The sequence below is a fragment of the Lissotriton helveticus genome, chromosome 8, assembly GCF_964261635.1.
Source record: "Lissotriton helveticus chromosome 8, aLisHel1.1, whole genome shotgun sequence".
Taxonomy (NCBI): Eukaryota; Metazoa; Chordata; class Amphibia; order Caudata; family Salamandridae; genus Lissotriton; species Lissotriton helveticus.
This window is the reverse complement of record NC_136069.1, coordinates 799,018,666-799,042,488: the sequence shown is the minus strand read 5'-3', so window position 1 is coordinate 799,042,488 and position 23,823 is coordinate 799,018,666. Positions and strand designations below refer to the sequence as shown.

Sequence of the window (23,823 nt, the reverse complement as noted above, 5' to 3'; positions counted from 1 at the left end):
TGATGGGACGCGGTAGGCACTTGATCCGATGGTTTGCAGCATCTCTTCGTACACACACAGCGTTAGCTCTGACCCCGCTACGTCATAGGTGGGAGGCAGACCTAGGCCGACCATTGGAGGACAGGGAATAGGAAAGGATATCAAAAAACCCAACGCGAATCCCCAGGAACATGAGATTCTGGCAAATACAGCTCTTCATACTCCACAGGGAGTACCCCACACCGGAAAAAATAAATAGGTACTTTCACCGCACAGATGCGCAATGTCCCCGGTACGCGGAGGTGGGGGTTGAAATAGTACACGTTATGGGGTTGCCACAAACTGCACTGGAGACGGGGGGGGGGGGGTAGGGGAAGTGCAAATGGGGGAGGGAGAGGCAGGGAGCGAATCACATATCTGAACACACATAGATGCTGCTGCTAGTTTTCTTTTCTTACTTTTAAACTCTTGTTGGTTGTTTTCTGTTGACTTATAACATCTGTGCACTTGCCCGAACTGTACCATCTGCAAGTTTTTTTACAGAGTGAAAAAGAGGAACGGTGTTCAACACATGGCGATGGTTCTCCTTGAGGACTCTACACACTGCATGAACCTCAGCTTGTAGCTGTATATACAATGACGCCAAACACATGTGTGGCATGAACCGCTGATTAACTGTAATGTTTGTCTCATGTGGATGGAGGGCTTACTACATGGTGGATTTTATGTGATGCATGTTATTAGCCAGGTTGATGTAATTTTCAAAAACTGAATAAAACATAAAAAAAAAGAAACTCCCCATTTAAAGTTGACGAAAAGAGGATGATCGGAGTAATATAATACAGGAAGATCAGACAAAATGTTCAGTCCAAACATTTCAAAACAACATGATGAATAAAACAAGCCTCACTCCTCGCCTCCAGATATTTAGGCTCAACACCGATCATCAAGTGACAGATGTCAAACTGAGGGAACCCTTGAAAAGGAGTACATCTTGGAAAGCTTTGTCAACAGTCAGCTCAAACAACTCATTAACAAAAGTAATCTACTCAATAACTTCTAGTCTGGCTTCTGAATCGGCTGCAGCACAGAGGCAGCTATACTGCAAATCACCAATACTGTCTGTATCCGCTACAATGAGGCATTCTTCCCTGCAGATCAAAGTCAATTTCCCTGCGGTGCGTGAGACAGTCAAGCACAATATCCTCATTTGCACTCTACAAAAACGAATGGGCATTGAAAAGAAAGTTCTGGAATGGCTCAAATCTTATTTAGCTAATCCACTGCTAATGAGCACTGCTTACTGTCCAACCCTGTGCCCGTTTCCCAAGGGATCCCACAAAGTCTGTTCTAACTTCTGCCCCTTCAATGTCTACCTGGAAACCTTGGGTAACAAAAAAACCTGGCATATTTTACTATCAATATTCTGAAGATATCAGGCTAAACTTAAAGATATCCTCTCTGAATGAAATCTCTTCTACAGACATCTCTAGGCAAAATACAGTCTTGGATGAATGCTCATCATTTTAAATTTAATTGCAATACAACTCAGTTCTTATTGATCACATCACATCCATTCTCCATTCCACTGCAACAATAGTGGGATTCCACCAATATGCTGTGTGTTCCATGAGAAACAGACATGCTGCAGTCAATAAATAAGGCACCTCATTTTGGGGATGGGGGTGGATGTAAATCCAATTCTTCAAGATGCAAAACTACATCTATGGGTAAGTAGCCATTTCGTTTTGGAGAGTGAATCCTTTCTGGATTCACATGTTCGCTGATTTGTAGCAGTGTCTGGGTTGAAATGAGGTCATGCTCGCAAAGAGGTACTTTTACTCATCGTTGTGTTCCATCCGCATCAGTTGATTTCACTGTTTACACAGTAGTGTTATGTGAATGTGTGTATGGACAACCAAGTGGTTGCCATACAAATGTAATTAATGGAAACATTTGCTATAAAGACTAGATTTACCTCCTTTTTCCTCATGAAGTGTGCTCTAGATTTCTCTTCTAGTTGTACCCCGGCTTGTTAATAGCATATTTAGCTGCTCTGTAATATCCATCATGCAATGGTCCCCAAGGTCACTGAGCCCAAGCTCGCTTGTGCAAAGGAAATAAAGAACTAGTTTCCTTTCTTCATTTGCTCATTTTTTTCCAGGTAGTACATAACTTCCCTATGAAGTTCTAGCATTTGGAGAGCTCTTTCTGCATGCGTCTATGGCTGCTGCAAGAATCCTGGCAGGTGTAATGTTTGGTTAACATGGAAGTGCGAGATAACCTTGAGAAGGAATTGTGGGTTTGTTCGCATGACCACTCGTTCTTTGTGGAATTGCAAGCAAGGTTTCCTGCATCATAAGCACTTGCAGCTTGCTGACACTGCATAGTGAGGTGATTGCTATTAAAAACACTGTTTTCTGTATTATATATTGTAGGTCTACTTTATGCATAGGATCAAAGGGTTTCTTCTATAATTGTGTTAGCACCAAGTTTCGATTCCACATGGGCGAGGTTGCTGATCTTGGAGGTGCTATCCTCCTTGCACTTTTAAGAATCTCCTAATTACTGGTGCGTTTAAGAAACTTCTACCCATATGTATGTCACCATAGCTGATAAGTGGAACTTAAGTGATGTGTAGGTGAGATGCTCATCAAGCAGGTATGTTATGTTAGGTATTTAATGACTAATGTCATGTGTTTTACTGTCCGGGAGTCCTTCTTTGTTGCACCAGTGGACAAAGCTCTTCCACACAGCATTTTCTTGTGCTAAGTCTAATTGCTTCCTGCAGGCTCTCCGTGGTTCTCTATCGGTGTCCCAGATGGCCAAATTCCTAATCTTCAGCAGCCAGGCTGAGGCTGGGTGGTTTTAGGTGACAGACCCGTCCTCTTTGCATTGAAAGCAGGTTATGTGAGACTGGTAGCCTTATCACTTCTCCATGAGAAATCTCCATCAGTTTTGAGAACGGACGTGTTCATTATGGTGCTATTACGATTAGCCTCATGGGTGGCTGCTAGCATTTGTTTACAATTAGGTGGTATCAGATGTATTTGTAGCAAAGCATACGTACATTTCCCTGAACAATCTATTGAAAGGGCATTCCCATGAGACAGGTGTTGTTGGTATCCAGATGCAAAGTTTGGACATTTTGTGTTTACTGTGGTGGCAAACGGGCCTACTTTTGGTGGGCTCTATTTCTGGAAACCTGTTCCAATATTTCTTGTTTTATTTACCATTCGGGTGAGACACTTTCTTGTCTGCTTAACCTGTCCACCTCCAAGTTTTGAATACCTGGCAAGAGTGTTGCTACTACGTTAATGTGTATATAGCCAATGATGGACCATTTTCAAATAACGGGGCTAACTTGGGCAGTACATACACATTTATATGCTGGACTGCTTCCCTTGGATTCCACAGACCCATGCCATTAAAGTGACTCATGTGTTCTCATCCCATGTGGAATGCATTTGTGATGATGGTCACTGAAGGACTTTGTTGTATGAAAGACCTGCCTACTGCTGTATTGCTCATGTTCCAAAATGCTATTTCATTCTGTAACTTCAGAGTAACAACCATTAGATCCTTGTGACCATTGGTTCTGTGTATATTCTTGCATTGGTCTCATGTGGAGTCTGTCATATGGAATTAAGGGAATGAAAGAAGTAATTTTGCCCATCAGTTTCCCAAGAAATCACACAGTCAGAGATGGCACCCTTTTGGTAAAGGCGAGCTTTCTCCATCAGAGCCAGGATCCTTTTGGTTGTGAAATATGCTTTTGTGGGCCCCGTAGTTTAGCCTTGCTCCTTAAAATGTTTATTTTTTTTCCAGTTTAAAGAAGGATTTCTTAAAGTTCAATAAGAATCTCAGTTTGTGTGGGGTATGCATAACAATTGTTATATTCTTCTGGCATTGTCTGAATGAGTTTGCCTTTACCATCTAATCATCTAGGCAGCGGTATGGAAAATGCTACTTACCTGTATGCATCTGTTCTTGGCATGTAGAGCTGCAGAGTTGTACACTTAGCATTAGATCGCCACCTGGTGTTGGGCTCGGATGATTGCATGTTGTCGTTTTGGAAGAAGTCTTTGTAGACACGAGATAGGTGACTCCTCCCTTGGACTATAGTGCGCATGGGCATTGGCTCTATCCTTAGATTGTTTTTCGCCATGATGGGAAATGATGGAGTTAGTAGAAAGAAGAAAGTATGTCCATGCGTGTATATCTAATTAAGATAAAACTGGAACAGACACAGGTCCCGGGGAGGCAGGAGGGCGTGTACAACTCTGCAGCTCTACATGCAAAGAACAAATGCATACTGGTAAGTAGCAGTTATTATTGCAGTAAATGGCAAATCATTTCCATTTAGCAGCATAACAAGCGCAAGTAGTAGGTATTCTGGCTTCTTTAATGATAATCATACAGTCTGGTGGCAGGTTAAGGTAATCAAACTCTAAGACTTCAGGAGTCAGATCGCTAGATTTAGCTGATTTGGATCTGGATGCCTGATGTCTCCATGGTTCTGCGTTAACGTCGATGGTGTGAGACAGTTTTTGGTGTGGCACTAGAGAGAGTTCTAGCAGTGTGGTGAACCACGGTTGGCGTGCCCATGTGGGAGCTACCAGAATGAGTTTGAGAAACTGTTGTCTGAGCTTGCGTACCACTAGTGCTATTAGTGGGGTTGGCGGAAAAGCGTACGCAAATCTGCCTGACCAGTTCATCCATATCGCACTGCCCTTGGACAACGGGTGTGGAAACCTGGCGGCGAAGGTTGGGCATTTTGCGTTTTCGTGAGTGGCAAACAGGTCTATGTCTGGATGACCCCACTTGTGAAAGAATGGTTGAAGAACTTGCAGATGTAGTTCCCATTCGTGAATCTGTTGTGTCTGTCGACTTAACAGATCGGCTATCGGATTGTGAACTCCTGGAAGGTGTTCTGCAAACAGATATATGTTTTGTGGAATGGCCCATCTCCAAAAGTTTTGTGCGAGCTGGGACAGTTGCAGGGAATGTGTGCCTCCTTGTTTCTGTATGTAGTACATGGCTGTCATGTTGTCCGTCCGGATTAAGACCGCTTTGTTCTGTATGTGTACTTGCAAGGACTTTAGTGCCAGGAAAATCGCCAGCAACTCTAGGTGATTGATGTGAAGCACCTTTTGTTGAGCAGTCCATTTTCCCTGAGTTGTGGGGTGGAGCAGATGTGCTCCCCATCCTGTCAGAGATGTGTCTGTTGTCAGTACTATTAGTGGAACAGGCTTGAGGAATGGCCGGCCTCTGGACACGTTTTTGGTGTTCCACCACTGCAGAGAGCGATGTGTGCGGCTGTCTACCAACACCAGGTCTGTCAGTTGTCCATGTGCCTGATTCCACTGATGTGCTAGACATTCCTGCAATGGACACATTTGCAGTCTTGCATATGGTACAATAAAAATGAAAGATGCCATCATGCCTATTAGTTGCTAAGCACTTTGTGAACGCTCTTGGTGCTGTTGTTAACCCGAATGGAAGGACTTTGAATTGATAGTGTTGTCCTTTTAGCACAAACCTGAGATACTTCCTGTGAGACGGATGTATGGGAATGTGAAAGTAGGCATCTTTGAGGTCTAGTGTAGTGAGGAAATCGCCTTGTTGCAGGAATGGGAGCACTTGTTGTAAAGTGATCATGTGAAAATGATCTGAGTGTATATACAGATTGAGAGGCCTCAAATATAGAATTGGTCTTAGTGTCCCATCCTTTTTGGGTATTAGGAAGTAGAGTGAATAGACCCCTGTTCCTTGATGTTGCAATAGAACTAGCTCTGTTGCATTATTTTGTAGCAATGAGAGAACCTCTTGTTGGAGCAGCGTTAGATGTTCTGTGGACATTGGACGCTGTCTGGGTGGCATATTTGGAGGGGTATCTATAAGCTCTGGCAGTAACTATACTAGATAATCTGTTTTACCCACTTGTATGCTGTGATGGAATTCCAGACAGGTAGGAACTGTATTAATCTCTCCCCTACAGGAGTGGTATGCTGTTGGGGGACCTGAAGGAAATCACTGTTTAGTGGTGGAAGAGGATAGATTGTTGTTGTTACCTCAACCTCTTCCCTTATTGTTATTACCTCTGTAGCCCCCTCTAAAGTATCCTTTATTAGAGGATGCTTGTGTATTAGTTTTAAAGGAAGCTGAATTGTCTGCTCCAGCTTGTTTGGAGCCTCCTCTGTAAAAGGAGCGACAAAAGGAGCCTCTTGCTTGGGTGGACTGCAAAGCTCCCATAGACTTTGCTGAGTCAGTGTCTTTTTTTCATTTTATCAAGAGCTGTGTCTACTTCTTGACCAAACAACTGGTGTTGGTTGAATGGCTGATTTAAGATAGTAGTCTGTACCTCTTGCTTAAATCCTGAAATGCGTAGCCACGCGTGACATCTAAGAAGGACACTGGTGTTTATTGCACTGGATGCAGTGTCTGCTACATCTAGTGCGCATTTAATGGAGGCGTTACCCTCTTGTATGAGGTCACCTGCTTGTGCCTTATATTGATCAGAGGTAGATGTTGTAATAGCTTCTCTAGCTGATCATAGTGAGCCATATCATATCTTGCAAGGAGGGCCTGTGTGTTAGCAATGCGCCATGCATTACTAGCTTGGGCAGCTATTCTTTTCCCAGAAGCATCTATGATTTTGGATTCTTTATCAGGAGGTGGTTCTTCCCCTGATGTTTGTGAATTTGTTCTTTTCCTATAGTTTGAAACTACTAGGCTGTCTAAGGGTAGCTGTCCCTTAATGTAAGCATTGGGTAGGGAAAAGGGTAATCTGGGTCTTTCCCTCCCCCCATGCTATACTGATCATCATCAGCATCCTGAGGAGGTGTATGTTGTGGAGAATGAAGTGGAGAATTTTGAGGTGAAATGTTTAAAGGGACAGCAGGAGAGGGAGATACAAGAGAAGAAGGGTGCATAGGAGATGTGGCAGAGTCCTTCTTCTTGACAGGCACTACAGGGGTAGGTGCTGTATCTGACTTCCTCTTCCCGTGTAGTGTGGTGGAAACATGTCCTGTTTCTGGGTCTATGTATATCCTCTTTTGCAAAGGATCAGGTCTAAAAAGCTCCTCTTCTTCAGAAATTGCTTTCGGCGCCAATTTTTTCGGCTCTGGGCCTGGTTTCTGCTTGTCTTTAGCCTTAGGAGTTGTTGTTTAGTCCTTTGGCGTCGTTTTTCGGCACCAAAGGTATCGTTTTCGGCGTCGAGGCCTGGTTTGAGGGCTTGGAGGCATCGGTAGCAGGCTTTGTAGGTTTCGGCACCGAAGATTTTGGACTGGAAGCTGTTTTGGTCGGCTTGGAAGCGTCGGAAATAGGCTTCATTGGTTTCAGTGCCGTATTGTCTTTAGGAGTCGACTGTTTCTGGGTCTTTTTCGGAACCGGGACTTCTTTCGGTTTCGGTTCCAAGAGAGCTGGTTGTATCGGCACGTGCTTGGTATGGAGCTACTGGAAGGCTTTATTATTTTCTTCAGAGCCCAGCTTGATGGCGGGGCTTTCGAAGCAATGTCTCGGTCTCGACTGGGCCCCGAAGGCAGAGTTTTGACCTTAGCCTTTGGTTTAGGTGTTGGGGCTGGGGTAGGGGCAGTCGTACTCACGCATTGACCTGATGGTATGGAGTCATCGGAGTCATCGCAGTCGTCTGCCTCAGATACGATCTGGAGATCATCAGGATCTTCCTCGAGACACATGGAGGTGCTTCCATCCAAAATATTATCTGTTACCTTCTACATTTACAAAGATGTAATTTAACTTATTCATCTATACCTTTACATCTTGCAGCCATTGCCGCATATCTGCAAAACAGACAACATATGTCGTTGTTTAGAGTACCAGCAATAAAAGCTTTTATGGAAAGATTAAAAAGGATTATTCCTCCTAGGTTACCACCCTCTCCAGTGTGGAACCTAAACATTGTTCTTACAAGGCTCATGGGACCCCCTGTTGAACCTTTACACAAACGTGAACTAAAATTTCTTACACAGAAAACCGCTTTCCTTGTTGCTTTTACCTCTCTTCGAAGAGTTAGTGAAATTCAAGCTTTCACTATACAAGAACCTTTCTTACAATTACACCGTAACAAAGTGGTTCTAAGAACTAATCCTAAATTCCTTCCTAAAGCAATTACTCCTTTTCATCTAAACCAATCAGTTGAGTTACCAGTGTTTTTTCAAAACCCAGACTCTGTAGCAGAAAGAGCTTTACACACACTAGATGTCAAAAGAGCTCTTCTCTATTACATAGATTGGACCAAGTCCTTTCGCAAAACCAAGCAACTATTTGTAGCCTTCTCTCCACCACATAAAGGCAGTCCCATTTCAAAATCTGGCATTGCAAGGTGGATTGTTAAATGTATACAAATATGCTATCACAAAGCAAAACGCACATTAACAGTTCCTCCTAGAGCGCACTCCACACGCAAACTAGGAGCCTCCATGGCTTTCTTAGGAAACATTCCTCTAGAAGACATATGCAAGGCAGCAACATGGTCTACAACACACACCTTCACTAAACACTATTGTGTTGATGAGCAAACCAAGCAGCAAGCTGCAGTAGGCCAAGCTGTCCTTAAAACTCTCTTTCAAACTACTGCAACAGACACAGGTGAACACCGCTAGGGGAGACACTGCTGCACAATCGATGCTAAGTGTACAATCTGCAGTGGAAAGGACGCACAAGCTGTGCAGCTCGACTCGTGTTCCGGTGATAAAACACAGGTTACACACCTCGTGATGGTCGCTGTGTGGAAACTTTGCTCCACACCCGGGGCATCTTTTGAATGGCGTCCTTTCCATGGGGTGTAGGCCTCACAACGTAGGTAGGCCCGGCGGCCTGCGTCGACGACCGGAATCAAAGTGATGAGGTCGAGTCTATGTATATTGAAGTTAAAGTTTGTTTTTAGAAAAAGTTTTGAGAGTCGAAGTCTTCGAAAAGTGGATTGTCGGACCGGAGCGGAAAAGTTGCATCCGAACCCAGAAGCGGAAAAAAACAATCTAAGGATGGAGCCGATGCCCATGCGCACTATCGTCCAAGGGAGAAGTCACCTATCTCGTGACTACAAAGACTTCTTCCAAGACAACATGCAATCATACGAGCCCAACACCAGGTGGCGATCTAATGCTAAGTGTACAATCTGCAGCTCATATGCCTCGAACACATAGTTCCCCTGCCTTCTCAAGTGCGCTGTCATCGCAGTCAAACAATTTATAAACATGCTAAGTGCAGACTCATTGTAGCTGCTCCCCTTCCTTTTTGGTGGTGGAACTTCAAGGTTTCCATTTGTTTTACCATGTCATTGTCCTTCTTAATCTACTAGAAGGTGTCATACACCACTGTGCCAAACAGTTGCTCTCCCGTGACTAGAGTGTTTGTGACAATCTAAAGCACCTCATGCTTCAAATACCTAGACTCTGTCAAGCATGTCTTCTCAAAGTGGTGCCTGTACACAGCTGCCTACTAGCCATGCACACAATCTCCAGGCATGACAAGAGGCAGGTGTTTGACATAGCCTTGCCCACTGTTTTCCCTCTTTCTGTATTGTTTGGAGTGGTGCTGCATCAACTCCTCGATTTCCTCCCACTTTTAAAGTCCATATCTACTGCACAGCTCACTGGAGTTGGCTAGTCTCCTTTTGGTGAAGCTGCTCTGTCTACTTTTCACCCCACCACTTCCATTCTCTAGATTTACATCTCAGGGGGAAGGCCTGTAAACATTGTGGCCTTAGTTCTTTCCTTGGCTGTGGCCATTATGATTGAGCCCAGCACTGAACTGGCCTTTATGTACATCGGATCTTTTGAACTCCACCTTAAAAAGCCTCCCTACCATGATCTAAAATACTTGGGAGCACTGGGAGTCATGGAGTCCTTTTGTGATGGCGTGAGGCTTCTCGCTGAAAGAAAGATTGGGACAGTTCTTTATTTCTTCATTTAGCTGTACCCAATACTTGTCTGCAGCTCTCTTTACCAGGGCGTTGCATGTGGTAATGTCTTTTTGGGGGGGCAAGGGGAGTAGTCAGGGGTTGCAATTCGACCTGCTCCTCTTTATGACCCCCATCTTTCACAATACTCCAAGGGATTCAGAACCCTTTTGGGAATTTCTCAAAACCTTCTTATTTTATAGAATTGCCACCATTTTGGCTTTCCTTTTGACCTTGAGGGCTCTTTGTTCGGCAAGAAGGGTGGGTGTCGGCTTTCTTTTCAGTCAGCGTATCATGTTTTGTCAACCCCTCCCTCCCGAGGTCTTGATAGCTTTCTAGCGTCAAACTGGTGCTCTTGCGCCGAGACCCATGGGATTCTCTTTATGTGGTCTTTCCTTTGCTCGTCTAGGTTTCGGTGTAGAGGGGATCTTTGTGTCCGAAGAATTAGTCTCGGACCCACTGTTTCTGGTTACCAAGCATGCCTCTTGTGTTCTTCGGTCCATGCCTTCCTCTGTACTTATCCCTTTTTAGGGATGACAACAACAAACTCTTCGAAGTCTGCCCCTGCGCATCTCAGTTCCCCCTGTGTTTTCTTGGTCATCACTGGACAGAGACACTTGTGGGGAAACTTGCTGCTTATGCTGTGTGTGCTTCATGGTGTTTGATTTCCACCTCTGTTTTTCCCTAGTACTGAACTCTGCATGTCTCAGTCTTCGGCGCTGTGGTCTCTGAGCAGACAGAGGCTGCATACTTTGTGGCGGTCTTTTTGTTTAAATGTATGATCGCATTTAGGGCAGAACATAAATAGAGTATTCTCCATTTCTCTGAATGATACCAGCCCCCAGATGAACATTCTTCGACCACCTGCAGTGAACTCCCCGTCATGGTGCACCTACATATTTCAGTGAGTTTCGATGATTGTTAGTCTACATTCGATGGTTCTTTCCTTCTCACTGGTATTCAGGAGTCTTCTGGATGCTCTGCTCATTGCTATGTCGATAACTTTTTACATTTCCTCCAACAATCCTGAAGCCTTGACTTATGACTCCAGACCCAACGAGGGAAAATTATCTGAACATTTTTACCGGGGCTTTCAGGGTCCACGTCTGACGTTACAAGGGGACAGACATGCCACAAAATGGTAGTTGACAATGCCCAAAATGTTTTTAACAAATAAATTCCATAACCAACTACTAGAGGGCAGAATAATGCACAGCATGCGAATCCAGAAAAGATTCCAGCTGCAAAAGTGTTGCTACCATATAAGATGAGACCTGAAATATTGTAATGGAGAGCTTTTTGTAATTCTCTCAACCAAACTCCATATAGGCTCAATCAGAGAAGTGAATAAATGCCTTGTCAATCTTTTTGAAAAAAACTTAATAAAGTTGTTTTAAAAAAATAACACGGTCATGCTTTTTTACTTGTGCTTCTTGTCCATATGTTCAGGTCTGCCCAACACATTGCAGACGTATTTCTGGAGATGCTGTCGCTGTGAATGTTCTTGCGGCCTGGGGTACACAGGGTGATACTTGCAGTACTAAAGATAAAAATAATTTTGCTGGAGAGGTTAACCCCCCAGGATTATGCTCTAGGCCTGTTTTCTTTCACGTGGTCCAGGAATTTATTTTCTCAAAACAGTCTTTCCATTGCAAAGGACATGTCTAGATGCCAGACTGGAATAATCCTAGAGAAAATAGAAGAACTCCTATAGTACAGTCTACAAAGTCCCATGTAGCGGACAAGAGCATCATCTACATTATCTAAAGAGCAATGAAGCACTTATTTTGACTCATTCACTCTTTCTTTGACTAACTAAGAGAAGGGTGCGCTCATCAATTCTGGCTAATGGGTTGGTATCATATGCACCGTCCACAAATTAAATGAGTACCAATTTAGGAGGCATGATGCCAAGCGATGAGGGAAACACTTTGTGTAGATGATAAGAAGGTGCTTTTGGGGAGAAAGAGGAAAAATGGAAATCCACTGCAGCACTATTTGGCAGATGTAACTTGGGCCAAGCTCTCAAGGTGTGCATGCACATTCAGATTTGTTGGAGTGGATCGAGCTGAAAGTTGCATGCATTTTGACAGCCGGGATAGACAAAGGCTTACACAAGCCACAATGACAAGTTTAATAAAGGCTTCTTCAATGGGGTGCATGAATTTCTTGGTGAAGATTACACTTCTTTTTAGCAGAAGATATATCAATTTCAGAGTCTTCTCATTAGACAAACTAGAATGTATCCTCTTTTAGATGTGCTCAATGGGAGATCACTCACATGGCTGTCCAGTAACAACGTGAGTAACACCACCAAGGCCTGCATCAATGAAGTAAGACCTGTGGTAAACTTTAAGACTGATAACCTTGGCGGAAGTACTGACGTCTTTGAGCCAAACACACACTGAGACTACATCAAGGACTCTGGCGCAGTAGTAGAACAGCGCAGATGGTGGCACCTCTCAGAACAATAACCTGATATCTGGTAGGAAGTTGGAGGATTGCTTACACCTATGCTTTTGCATCTAGGAGAGCCCAGTTCTGTAACATTGACACCTTAATGATACTGTCCATTCTGACCCTCATTTTGAGACTGCAAGTCTACTATGCCATAATTTATAACTCCCGATTATGAGCCAAGGGATTGAAGTGCTACAACTGAAAAGGCCTAAATGTTTTTATGCAGCCTAGCATGGTTTCCAAATATATAACGTTTTGGAACCAAATGATTATTCTATGTGAGAAAACACCAGTAGAATTAACTTCTGCAACAAAAATACATTTACTAACCAATCTAAAGGTACTGGCTATAAATGGGAAACTTCTACAATGATATACATATTCCATGTACCGTCTTCTAACTCCTAAAGATATATTAATTTTACTGATGGTGCTTGAAAGTAGGAGCAGTACAAGATATAGTAACACGCAAACCTACTCACACAGTACATGTTGTATTTTGCTACACACATACCTGTTGTAGATCCTTGAGGTGAGGTGCTTGTGTGCAATGGTGTGTGGAGGGCACACTAGTGTTCCTGCCTCCTCTCCACCCTATCAGGAACCAAAGCTTGGGAAGTGGGCAGTATGCAAAGTATGTGTGCGTGCGCTTCAGCTGAGTGGGTCCAAGTGTTTTTCCACCTGATTCTTCCTTGCCCAACAGCTGTCAATACTACCCCCGTGAGATTGGCTTTTGATGGGAGATTCATAAGTATGAGCGCATACAAAATGACGCTGCAGCGTCATAGGTTTTTGCTTTTATTTCTCTTTACCCATGCCGCACAGCATCAGGGATGCTGTACTGCATGACTAAAAAACATTGGTAATGCTAACATGTTCAGAAGGCGAGTCCTAATGGCTGTGCCAATGCTGGTTTATTCCTCATTTTTTTTTTCACATAGTGTTTGCAAGACAGCTCAAGCTGTCTCTGAGCATATGTACAAATAACCCACGGTGGTTTGTGCTTTTGGGGACCAGAAATTTCAACACATACTCACTCCCCTGAACCAAAAGTAATGAAGTTACTTTTCTGTGCATCCTTCAAACCATAACTTGCTCAAAAGCTTTAAGTGTCAAAACAACTCCTTGATGCAAATCAGTAAAGCATAATAATTAAATATCTTCCTTGTAGTAGAGTAGATTTTGTTAGCATTGGAATAATTATATTTACCTGTGAAGAGGAAGAATATCAAAACCATGATCATCGTGTATCCAAAGTACAAAATTGTACTGGCTGTTCCAGTAATTTGTAATTTCGAAAAGAAATAATGGACGGCATAAACAAGAAAATAAACTGCTGTAAAGCCACTGGTAAGGAACGAACGCCACTGCCAATGGTAATCCTGTAGGTGGGGGGGGGAAAAAGAAGAAAAAAACTGTTTAATTAAAATAGAAAGCATTTATTTCATGATGCACTAAATGTGTTCAAACCTAGAAAAAACTTTTAAAATATGAAAAGTTATGAAAAACTGGCAATGTATTCTCTCATTCAAGCATCTCAAATCTCCCAAAATCAGTCCACCAATTGAATTAGGAGTGATTACTGTTGCCAAACTGCTTAAGAAATAGAAAATCAAAATGTTAAGAGAAGGATAAACTCGCACCACTGCATCTCTAGTGTGTATAATCTTTAGAAAATATTTCTAGGTGACAACGTTTGGCAGTTATAAATGAATGTGACCTAACATTTCATAATTTTAAACTTAAACAATTTGCAAATATTATCCTTTGACAGTGTTTATCCCCCCCCACCCAAAAAAAACTGCATTAAAATTCAACCTGGGGGTTGTCTCCAATAAATACGTTTGACTAGACAAAATATATTGCACCCAATTTTTAAGTTGGACTAAATGTGAACTTTACGTAATCTGTATTTCAATGCTTCTCATGAGATTTAAAACCTTGAGTGGCAGTAAAGTGGTGAATAGCAGTGGGTGGTTCTGATAATGACATATTAATTGTTAATCAGTCAACAGCAATGCAAAAGCTAGTGATGTTGAACAAGTTACTTACCTTTGGTAATGCATTATCTGGTTGAGACTATATCTAGCTGGAGATTCCGTACCTTTGAATTTCCCAGGCGCCAGACTAGATCCGGAAACATTTGCGTGTGCAGTGCCCCCGAGTGCTGTCGGGTGGCTCTGTTCGGCTCTACGTGACGTCGCGGTCATGTATAAAGGTGACACCCAGGCGCGCGTGCGTCAGTTAAGTTTCACCTTTTCCACGCCAGAAGCGCAGAGCCATGAAGTGAACTGACTAGTGTGTGTCAAAACTAGGGCCCTGTAAAGGGTATCACCCCTAGCCCTATAAACAAGTCTGCAGAGCGGGAAGGCATGGGTGGGTCTGTAAGGAATCTGCAGCTAGATGTTATCTCTACCAGATAATGCGTTACTGAAGGTAAGTAACTTGTTCATCTGACAGAGACTTCTAGCTGCAGGTTCCTTACCTTTGAATAGATACCCAAGCCATACGTCCTAGTGGTGGGTTGCGGACATACTAGACTAGAAAGTCCTGCAGGGCAGAACGGGTGAAATGCCCATCCCTGCAGACCAGACTATCCAGGCAGTAGTGTTTTGCAAATGTGTGCAGTGAAGCCAAAGTTGCAGTCTGGCAGATGTCCGGGACTGGCATTCCACGAGCCAAAGCCACAGTCGCAGCCTTGCCCCTAGTGGAATGGGCTTGTAAACCTTAAGGAGGCTGCTTTCTAGCCAGGGCATAGCAGATCTTAATACAGTTACCAACCCCGAGCAAAGGTACTGCCTGGCCTTTTTTGGCTCCTAAATAACCCACAAAGAGTTGGTCGTCCACCTGGAACTCTTTTGTGCAGTTAAGGTAAAACGACAATGCTCTTTTTGGGTCCAGAAGTTTGAGACGCTCTTCTTCCTTAGAGGGATACTGAATAGCAAAAAACGTGGGCAGTGTGACCGACTGATCCATATGGAATGGGGTCACCACTTTAGGAAGGAATGAGGCACGGATGCAAAGCACCATCTTATCCAGGAAAGTCATAAGATAGGGAGGCTTGTATGACAAAGCCAGCAGGTCACGCCCTCTCCAGTCAGATGTTATTGCCTCTAGAATTTATTTATTTATTTTAGCAACTTATAAAGCGCCTGGTGACCCGAGGGCATCCCCGCGCTATAGAGATTAAATCCTGCTGAGGGGGATAAGGGAGAAGGGTTTATTTAGGAAACAGGAGGGTTTTAAGTTTTTTCCTGAACGTCAGGTAATTGGGCTCCAGTCTGAGGGAGCGTGGGAGGGAGTTCCAACCAGTGGACGCTTTTACAGAGAAACGTCGGCCTCCGGTACGTGTCCTCTTGAATTTGGGGATATTGGCCAGGTGCTCGTTCTCAGACCGTAGAGCTCTCGGTGCTATGTAAGGGGTGACCAAGCCGCTGAGAATCGCAGGTCCCGAGCCATTGATTAGTTTATGGGCCGTGCACATGGCTTTAAATTTCACCCTTTGGCGGACTGGGAGCCAGTGCAGAGCCTTAATAGCGGGTTTGGCGGATACTCTGGGAGGTACGCTCATGATTAGGCGAGCTGCTGCATTCTGGGCTCTTTGCAGTCTCTCTAAGGTAGCTTCCGGCGCACCCAGGTAGACCATATTGCTATAGTCTAACCGTGACATTATGAGGCCCTGAACTAGAAGTTTCTTGGACACGGGCGGTAGAAGGGGGAAGATTTTGCGGATAGTCCGCAGAAGCCCAAGACAGGTCCCGGCCGTTTTGGCCGCTTGGGTCTTCATTGAGAGATCGGGTTCTAGCCAGACTCCGAGGGTCTTGATTTCGTGTTTCGGGGTGGGGATTTCCCCGAACACGTCTGGCCAGATCGCCGGGGGGATGGTCGCCCATTGTTTGCCCATGAGCATCACTTCGGTTTTGGAACCGTTAAGTTTCGACGAATCTGGAGAAACTATTGTGTAATGGGTCAAAGGAAGCACACATGATATATGAGAGAACCAGATTTAGATCCCACTTCAGCATGATCAAGCGTGCAGGGGAAAAATAAGTACAAGGCCTTTTAAGAACCTATTTACAATAGGGGACTTAAATAAGGAGCTTTGGTCAGGCAGCCGCAAGAAAGTGGACAGAGCAAAAAGATAACCCCAGAGAGTGCTCAAAGCAGAGCCCTGCTGGATATGGGTAAGAATAAAAATAATATTAGATAGAAAACCAGAAAGAGGGTCAATAGACATTTCTGTACAATATCTTTATTTTTTCTGTCAACATGAGGCATATACCATCTTGGTGGAGGGCCGCCCGGTCGCCAAGATAACACTACATACGGGAGGAACGTCAAAAGCTATCAACAGTTTTGCTGCTCAATCTCCATGCAAGTAGGCGGAGAGTTGATATGTTTGGTTGGAGGACAGTCCCCTGCTGCTGCTGCGACAGAAGATCCTCCTGAAGAGGTACCCTGATTGGAGGACTGAGGCTCGTTCAAAGAACCTCTGGATATCAGACTCTCCATGCCCAGTCTGGAGCCACAAAAATGACTTGGGCCAGGTCGTTTTTGATAGTCTTGAGAACTCTGGGCAGAAGTGGACGGAAAGGTGCATAGGAGGCCTGTGCTCCATTTACGGAGAAAAGCGCTGCTGAGCGATAGCTGCCTTGGAAACTTCAGAGTACAATACATCTGACATTGCAAATTCTCTTCAGTGGCGAACAGATCTAACCAAGGATCTCCCAACTGTTGGAAAAGACCTTGCGCCACCTCAGACTAGAGACACCAATTGTGATCCTCTAAATATTGACGGCCGAGTTCGTCCACCCTGGCTGTGGAGAACCTGTCAGGTGTTGAACCACCAGGGTCATGCTCTACTGTTCCAGCCATGTCCAGAGACGTAGGGCCTCTTGACAAAGGGTCGAAGACCCCACACTGCCCTGCTTGTTGCAGTACCACATGGCAGTCATATTGTCTGTGAACACTTTTACCAACTTCCTCTTGACAGAGGGGAGAAATGCTTTCAATGCTAGTTGGATTGCCCAAAGCTCCAACAAGTTGGATGTGGAGCCTCGACTCCGCCAGACAACAGAATCCTCTGATCTCCACCTCTCCCAGATGGCAGCCTTATCCCAGGTGTGACACATCCGTCACAACTGTGAGGTCTAGTTGGGAAAGGGAGAAGGGTCTGCCTCTGATCCAATAGCGGTTTGTTAACCATCACTGCAGGTCTTTTGCAGTTTCCTCCGAGATCTGAACCATGTCTGAGAGATTCCCCTGATACTATGCCCACTGGAACATCAGGTCCCAATGCAGAGCCTGCATATGCCATCTGGCATGATTTACGAACAGGATGCAGGAGGCCAAGAGTCCCAACAGCCTCAGAGTCACTCTCACTGAAATCCATGGTAGAGGCGTAAACATCGGTATTATAACCTGGATATCCTAGACTCGCAGTTCTGGAGGATAAACCCGAAACTGCACTATGTCCAGAAAAGCTCAGATGAAAGGGAGCATCCGAGAGGAAGTCGGTTGTGACTTCAGAACGTTTATAGTGGATTCCCAGCGAATGCAGGAGGTCCACTGTAGTCTAGAGGTGGGAGCCGTAAGTCTGGGGATTGGACACCTTCAACAGCCAGTCATCAAGGTAGGGGAAGACTGAAACCCCTAACCTGTGCAGATGATTTGCAACCAATACCATCACCTTGGTGAATACCCGAGGCGCGCTAGTAAGACCAAAGGGTAGCACAGTGAACTGAAAGTGCTGATGGCCTACCTTGAATGGCAGTTACCGTCTGAGGGCCGGCAGAACGGGGATGTGAAAATACCCATCCAGCAAGTCCAACGCTACCAGCCAATCTCATTGTCTAGGGCAGACAAGACTACAGCCAACGTGAGCATCTTGAATTTCTTCTTAAAAAACAAAAAAAAGGGGGGCGTGGCTAGCAGCCGATGATGGCGGCAGCAACTTAGAGAGGCGATATCCCACATCAATCCGACCATTTATCAGTCTTCAAGCTCGGCTCGGAAGGAGCGGCTCCGGACTGGTGACCAAGCGGCGGCCGGTGAGGTTATTTGGGAGCAGCGGCACGTTGGAACCCCGACGAAAGGAAGGAGTGCCTGACGGGGCCTACAACCCTCCGGCGAGCAGCGGACTGAGGCAGAGGCGATATCCGGGCGGAAGTGCGGTCACGGCGGACGCCGCAAACCGGAAATACCCGCCGCGGACCGGCTGACCGGGGACACGGCGACCATACTCCGCTGAACCCCCGCGGCCCACCGGCTTGCTCCGGGGGGAGTCAGGCCGCGACAACACGCCACAAGTGAAGGTGAGGGGGCGCTGAGGCGGCCACCGAGATCCGGGAGGCAGCGCCACCATCTTGCGCGACGGCGCCACCATCTTGTAAAAATACCCGTTGGCCTGCTGCGCTGCCCATCCACACGGGAGCTGCTACGGGGGCTTTGAGCAGAAGATCTTAGGCCGCGGGGGCTGGGAGCGTGGAGATCCCAGGGACGTGGCGTCTGTTTATCACAGACGGAGCGCACAGACCCGGCACACACGGTGAGGGCGGACGGTGGCCCCCCCCTCCCCCCGCTCCCCAGCCCTTCGAGACAACGGTGGCGGCTGGCGACCCCGCGGGATATCTAGGGGAAAGGACCCCGCATTGACCGCATACGAGGAGCGGGTGGCCGTCACGGTGACCCTCGCCGCCTGACCCACACAGCTGTCCGAGTGGGATCATCCATAACGTTGGGGGTGAGAGACTTCCAAGTGGCCACCCTGCACTAACGGACTTGGAGTGCGGCTGCGGAGAGGTGAGACTGGCACAGCACGGCGCACACACTATATGGTGAGGAAGCTGTCCACGTGGGAGGTGCCGCTTCAGGAGCCCAGATCAGCACAGGCAGTGGCCGCCATTACCCCGGTCATTCTGACGTTGACGCGAGTGGATCTACGACTGGCGTCCACCACGGCAGAGGAGGTGCACGAGACTTGAGACACAGTACGGTGCTCGGACAGGGGCGGAAGGGCCTGTAGGACATTGTCATGGCGGGCAGAGGATCGAAGAATAACTCCATGCAAGCCAAGCTTGACAAATTTGCCTATGACAAACAGACTCCCACTCAGGCGGACCAGCGTAAGTCTACGGGAAAAACGACGGATGGTGATGGCACAAAGAAGGCCACGCTGAAAGATGTGCTTAACGCCCTGGCTCAAGTGCAAGCGACGGTGGGAGCGACAGCGACGGAAGTAACCCTTATACGCGCGGACTTGCAAAAGATGAATGAGAGGGTGAAACAGGTCGAGGTTGTCACTAAATCCTTGGTGGAAGATGTGTGAGCTACAAATCCAAATGGAAAGAATGCAAGCTGACAACAAGCTGCTTAGGGAGAAGCTAGACGACCAGGAAGGTCGCTCCCGACGGAATAACGTCCGAATACTAGGTGTGCCGGAGTCGGAAACCAAGGGAGCCATGGACCTCTATGTGGAGGACCTGGTCAAAAATCAACTTGCCCCTAAGGGACTCTCACACTTCTTCTCTGTGGAAAGGGCCCATAGAGTGCCAGGAGGACAGCCACAGCCGGGGGCCCCGCCGAGGCCAATTCTAGCTCGGCTCTTCAACTACCGCGACCGAGACGCCATTCTGCAAGCTGCCAGAGTGGCGCCGGCCATTCAAATCCAAAACTCCAGGATTTCCTTTTTCCCGGATTATACGGCAGAGGTGTCACGGAGACGGCGCACGTTCCTCGAGGTTAAAAAGACTCTGCGAGAAAAGGAATTACCCTACTCAATGCTGTTTCCAGCGCGACTACGAGTAGTCGCTGACAAGAAGGTCTGGTTCTTCGATACCCCAGATGCGGCAAGAGACTGGCTCGAGGGATGGCGCACGACAGGACCTCCACGCAGGACACAGAGCGAACCACGGACACCGAGACGGCAGCCGGACCGGGTCACAGACATCGAGTAGGGGAGGTGCAGGAAGATCACCGACACGAACCCTGACTGCAGCCGACGGCGGAGAGTGACCGGGGCAACCCGGGACACGGATGGCCGCTGACATTCCCCTGCATGTACTAATTGAATAGCAGTCGCTGTTGGGCGCTGGAATGGGTCGCCCGGAAGAGTGCAGGGATGACGCCTGCCCGGGGAGACGCTCACCCCCTGACACGCAAGTACTCTGGTTGTGGGAAGGGTCAAGCGCTCTGTACAGTTGGGGAGGCGGGCAGTTAAAGGTCCGTTATGCAGGGAGGCAGGGAGGAGGGGGGGGACGGGGGGAGTGGGGGGGGGAGTTTAGTAGTTGTTGGAAATCCACAAGTAAGGTCTGGACATAATGCATTACCGTTGAGTTACTTGAATGATAGGAAGTATAGAGAAACTTGGGCCGAAGGGTGCGATGGACAGGCACTGGAGGGACTGACACTATCACAGGCGGGGTCACGATGTGCACCCGACTACTTACACTGCTTATCGGGTGAGGGGGGGGGAAACACATGTGACACAGGGCACGACATTCATACACTGCACTTTAAGTTGATCAATGGCCGATTACACAGCAGGTAGTGTAGAGGGTGAGGAGCCGAAGACACAGGGCGCACCGCTCCACATGCTGACATGGAATGTGAGAGGGCTGGGGGATAAGGTCAAACGCGGGCTGGTGCTTACTGCCTTGAAAAGACGGGGACCGACCCTAGCACTCCTCCAAGAGACTCACATGACGGGGACGACGACCAAGGCCTTAGATAGGAGGGGTTACAAAATGGTAGTCCATTCTGAGTTCACCACGGGATCCAGGGGAACCGGCATCCTACTCAAGAATTCCTCACAATTCATACCACTGGGCACGAAGGTTGATGGGCAGGGATGTTTTGCAGCACTGCAGGGACAGTGGGAGGGGCGACTCATTAATGTGGTATCAGTTTATATCCCTCCGGCGCTCCATTCGGTCATGTTACCGGCACTAGGAGATTTCCTTTTAACCCTACCCGAGGGGGATGTTATACTTGGGGGGGACTTCAATGCCACAATAGATACCCTGATAGATAAATTCCCAGCGATAGCCCCGACGGGCGACCCCTCCCGATTCCAACGGTTCCTAACCGCTCTGGGTCTGGTAGACGTGTGGCGATATGCGCACCCTCAAGAGAAGCAATACACCTTCCATTCCACTGTGCACAATAGTTTGTCGAGGATTGACTATTTTCTGACACTGGGAGATGGCCTCCAACACGTGGACAGCGTAGATGTCCACCCTAGAGGCATATCGGACCATTCACCTGTCTCCCTGACACTCTCCACCCAAGAAAAGTCACGCAGACGGATTTATCCCATACAGGCAGCATATCTTAAGATTCCCAAGGTCAGGAAGGCACTCAAGACTGCGACAGCGCACTATTTCGAGGAGAATGCAACGTCGGTATCTTCAGCAGCGACCTTATGGGAGGCATATAAGACAGTGCTCAGAGGCCATGCCATTGTTTCAATTGCTGGTCACAAACGTGAAAAGGCGGCCGATCTAGCGACTTTAGAGCTGGAGCTGGGGGAAGCTACGGTAGCGCATGAACTACGCCCAGGGCCTGAAACGTCGCGTACCCTACACATTCAGCAACAAATGTACTCGGAACATTTACGTCATCAGGTGAGGTGACAAATAACTGATACGCAGCACAGAATCTACAACATAGGAGACAAGGCTGGTAGGATGCTGGCATGGCTAGACAAGAGGGGAGGGAGCTCCAGAGGTATCCAGAGACTGAAAAGCGGAAGTGGGGTGGTTCATACGAGTCCCGAACTCATAGTAGAGACACTTGCAGATCACTTCGAGGAGGTGTACACGCCGGACGGGGAAGTGTCTGTTTACGCGGCCAGGGCGGCACTAGACTCCATCCAAATGAAACCGCTACAGCCGGAGAGTGCGGCGGATCTAGATGCCGATATCACTAAGGAAGAAATACAGGGGGCCATACAAGCGTTAAAAATTGGGAAGGCGCTTGGACCGAACGGCATCCCGATAGAATGGTACCAAGCCACGTCGGAGAGGCTGAGCAAATACCTACTTGATATGTACACAGAATGTTTGGAGAAGGGCGAACTTCCCCATGACCAAAGAGTGGCGACTATTGTCGCCATCCTCAAACCTGGGAAGCCAACGGAGGAGTGCAATTCCTACCGCCCTATTTCTCTACTTAACGCGGAGGTTAAGATACTGGCCAAATTCCTAGCTACACGGTGTAGGAGAGTAGGGTCTGCAATCCTATGATCACCCAGATTTTTGCTTTTTGCTTCACTGGTTTACGACTTTCCCTGGCTGTGGGCCTGCTAATCAGACCCACAGCCTAGCTGTTCTCTCTATTCCAAATTGTACCCAGGTACTGAATTGGCACTGGGCCCTTTCCAAGTCCCTGTACCCAGAAGTCTCCCAGGGGCTGCTGCATGTATTATGCCACCCCTGGACTGACTAACCAAACAGACACAACTGGCTGCTTGACAGCTGGGGGCAAGGTGGTGTACTCACCCTTTGCTTTAGATATAGTGTCCCTATATCTAAACCTAAATGGAGACACAGATCTCCTATCAGTCACTCCTATGGCAGGCCTTAACAATCCTGAAGGCAGAGTGCTTGGAATCGTGTGAGATAGTGCTCTGGCATGAGCTGAGCCTGTCTGCGGCTTTCGGGATCCATCCCTTAGCAGTTTCCATGATATCGCATACCATATACTCTTAAGTGCATTATAATCCTCGCGGTTATATGCCAACTCTGGTATCGCTTTATCAAAACATGTCGAGTAAGGTGTCATACGAATTGGAATACTAACCCCTCGCCAATTCTGGCGACGGGGTTAGCATTCCACCCTTCTAGAGGGACACGACATGTATGTAACCTGTAACCCCGGTTAAAGTCAGACATAGCCTTAGCTCCACAAAATGGATGCTGCCACCGAGACACAAGTCTGCCCTCCTGCTGCTGGGAGTCCTCCCAGAGCAGGAGGCAAGGACAAAGGGTTTCCTGTCAGGGGCGGTGCCAGCACCGTCCCAGACAGGATTTTGTGTATCCTAGGTAGGCAGGGCTTTAGAGGAAGGTGACTGCAAGTGGCACCCCGGTGCTCACTGTGCATAGGCCGGCTGAAACCAGTTCCAGGGGCACTCCAGCCCCTGGCCTGGGGAAAGCCCGCCAAAGGAGAGGGGTGTAACCACCCCCCTCCTAGTCCCACCCATAGAGCAGGACTTAGTCGCGTGCCAGCCCCTTTTTGCAGGATAAAGGTAGGAACTGGCCCCCTTCCAAATCAGATCATCTTTGAATCCTGAAACTACTTTCCACGAAAGGAACTCAAGACTTCTTCCCAAGATTCTCCCTTGTGACTAAGGAGTAGTCACCCTGCAGCAGCAGGCACCCACCAAGCATCGCGGTTTGTTGCCAGTCTCTCCATCGGATCAAGACTGCTCCAGCACGACGAGAACCGGCTTCCCTGGCACC

General features: G+C 47.0%; 1 protein-coding gene across 1 annotated transcript in view; it reads right to left on the bottom strand.

Moving 5' to 3' along the window:
* TM9SF2 (transmembrane 9 superfamily member 2) overlaps window positions 1-23,823 on the bottom strand; it is a 402,149-nt gene that overhangs the window by 3,480 nt on the left and 374,846 nt on the right. The window contains exon 16 of the mRNA XM_078657617.1: window positions 13,575-13,746. Coding sequence (XP_078513743.1) covers window positions 13,575-13,746 — 172 coding nt within the window. The remainder of the gene's footprint in view (window positions 1-13,574; window positions 13,747-23,823) is intronic.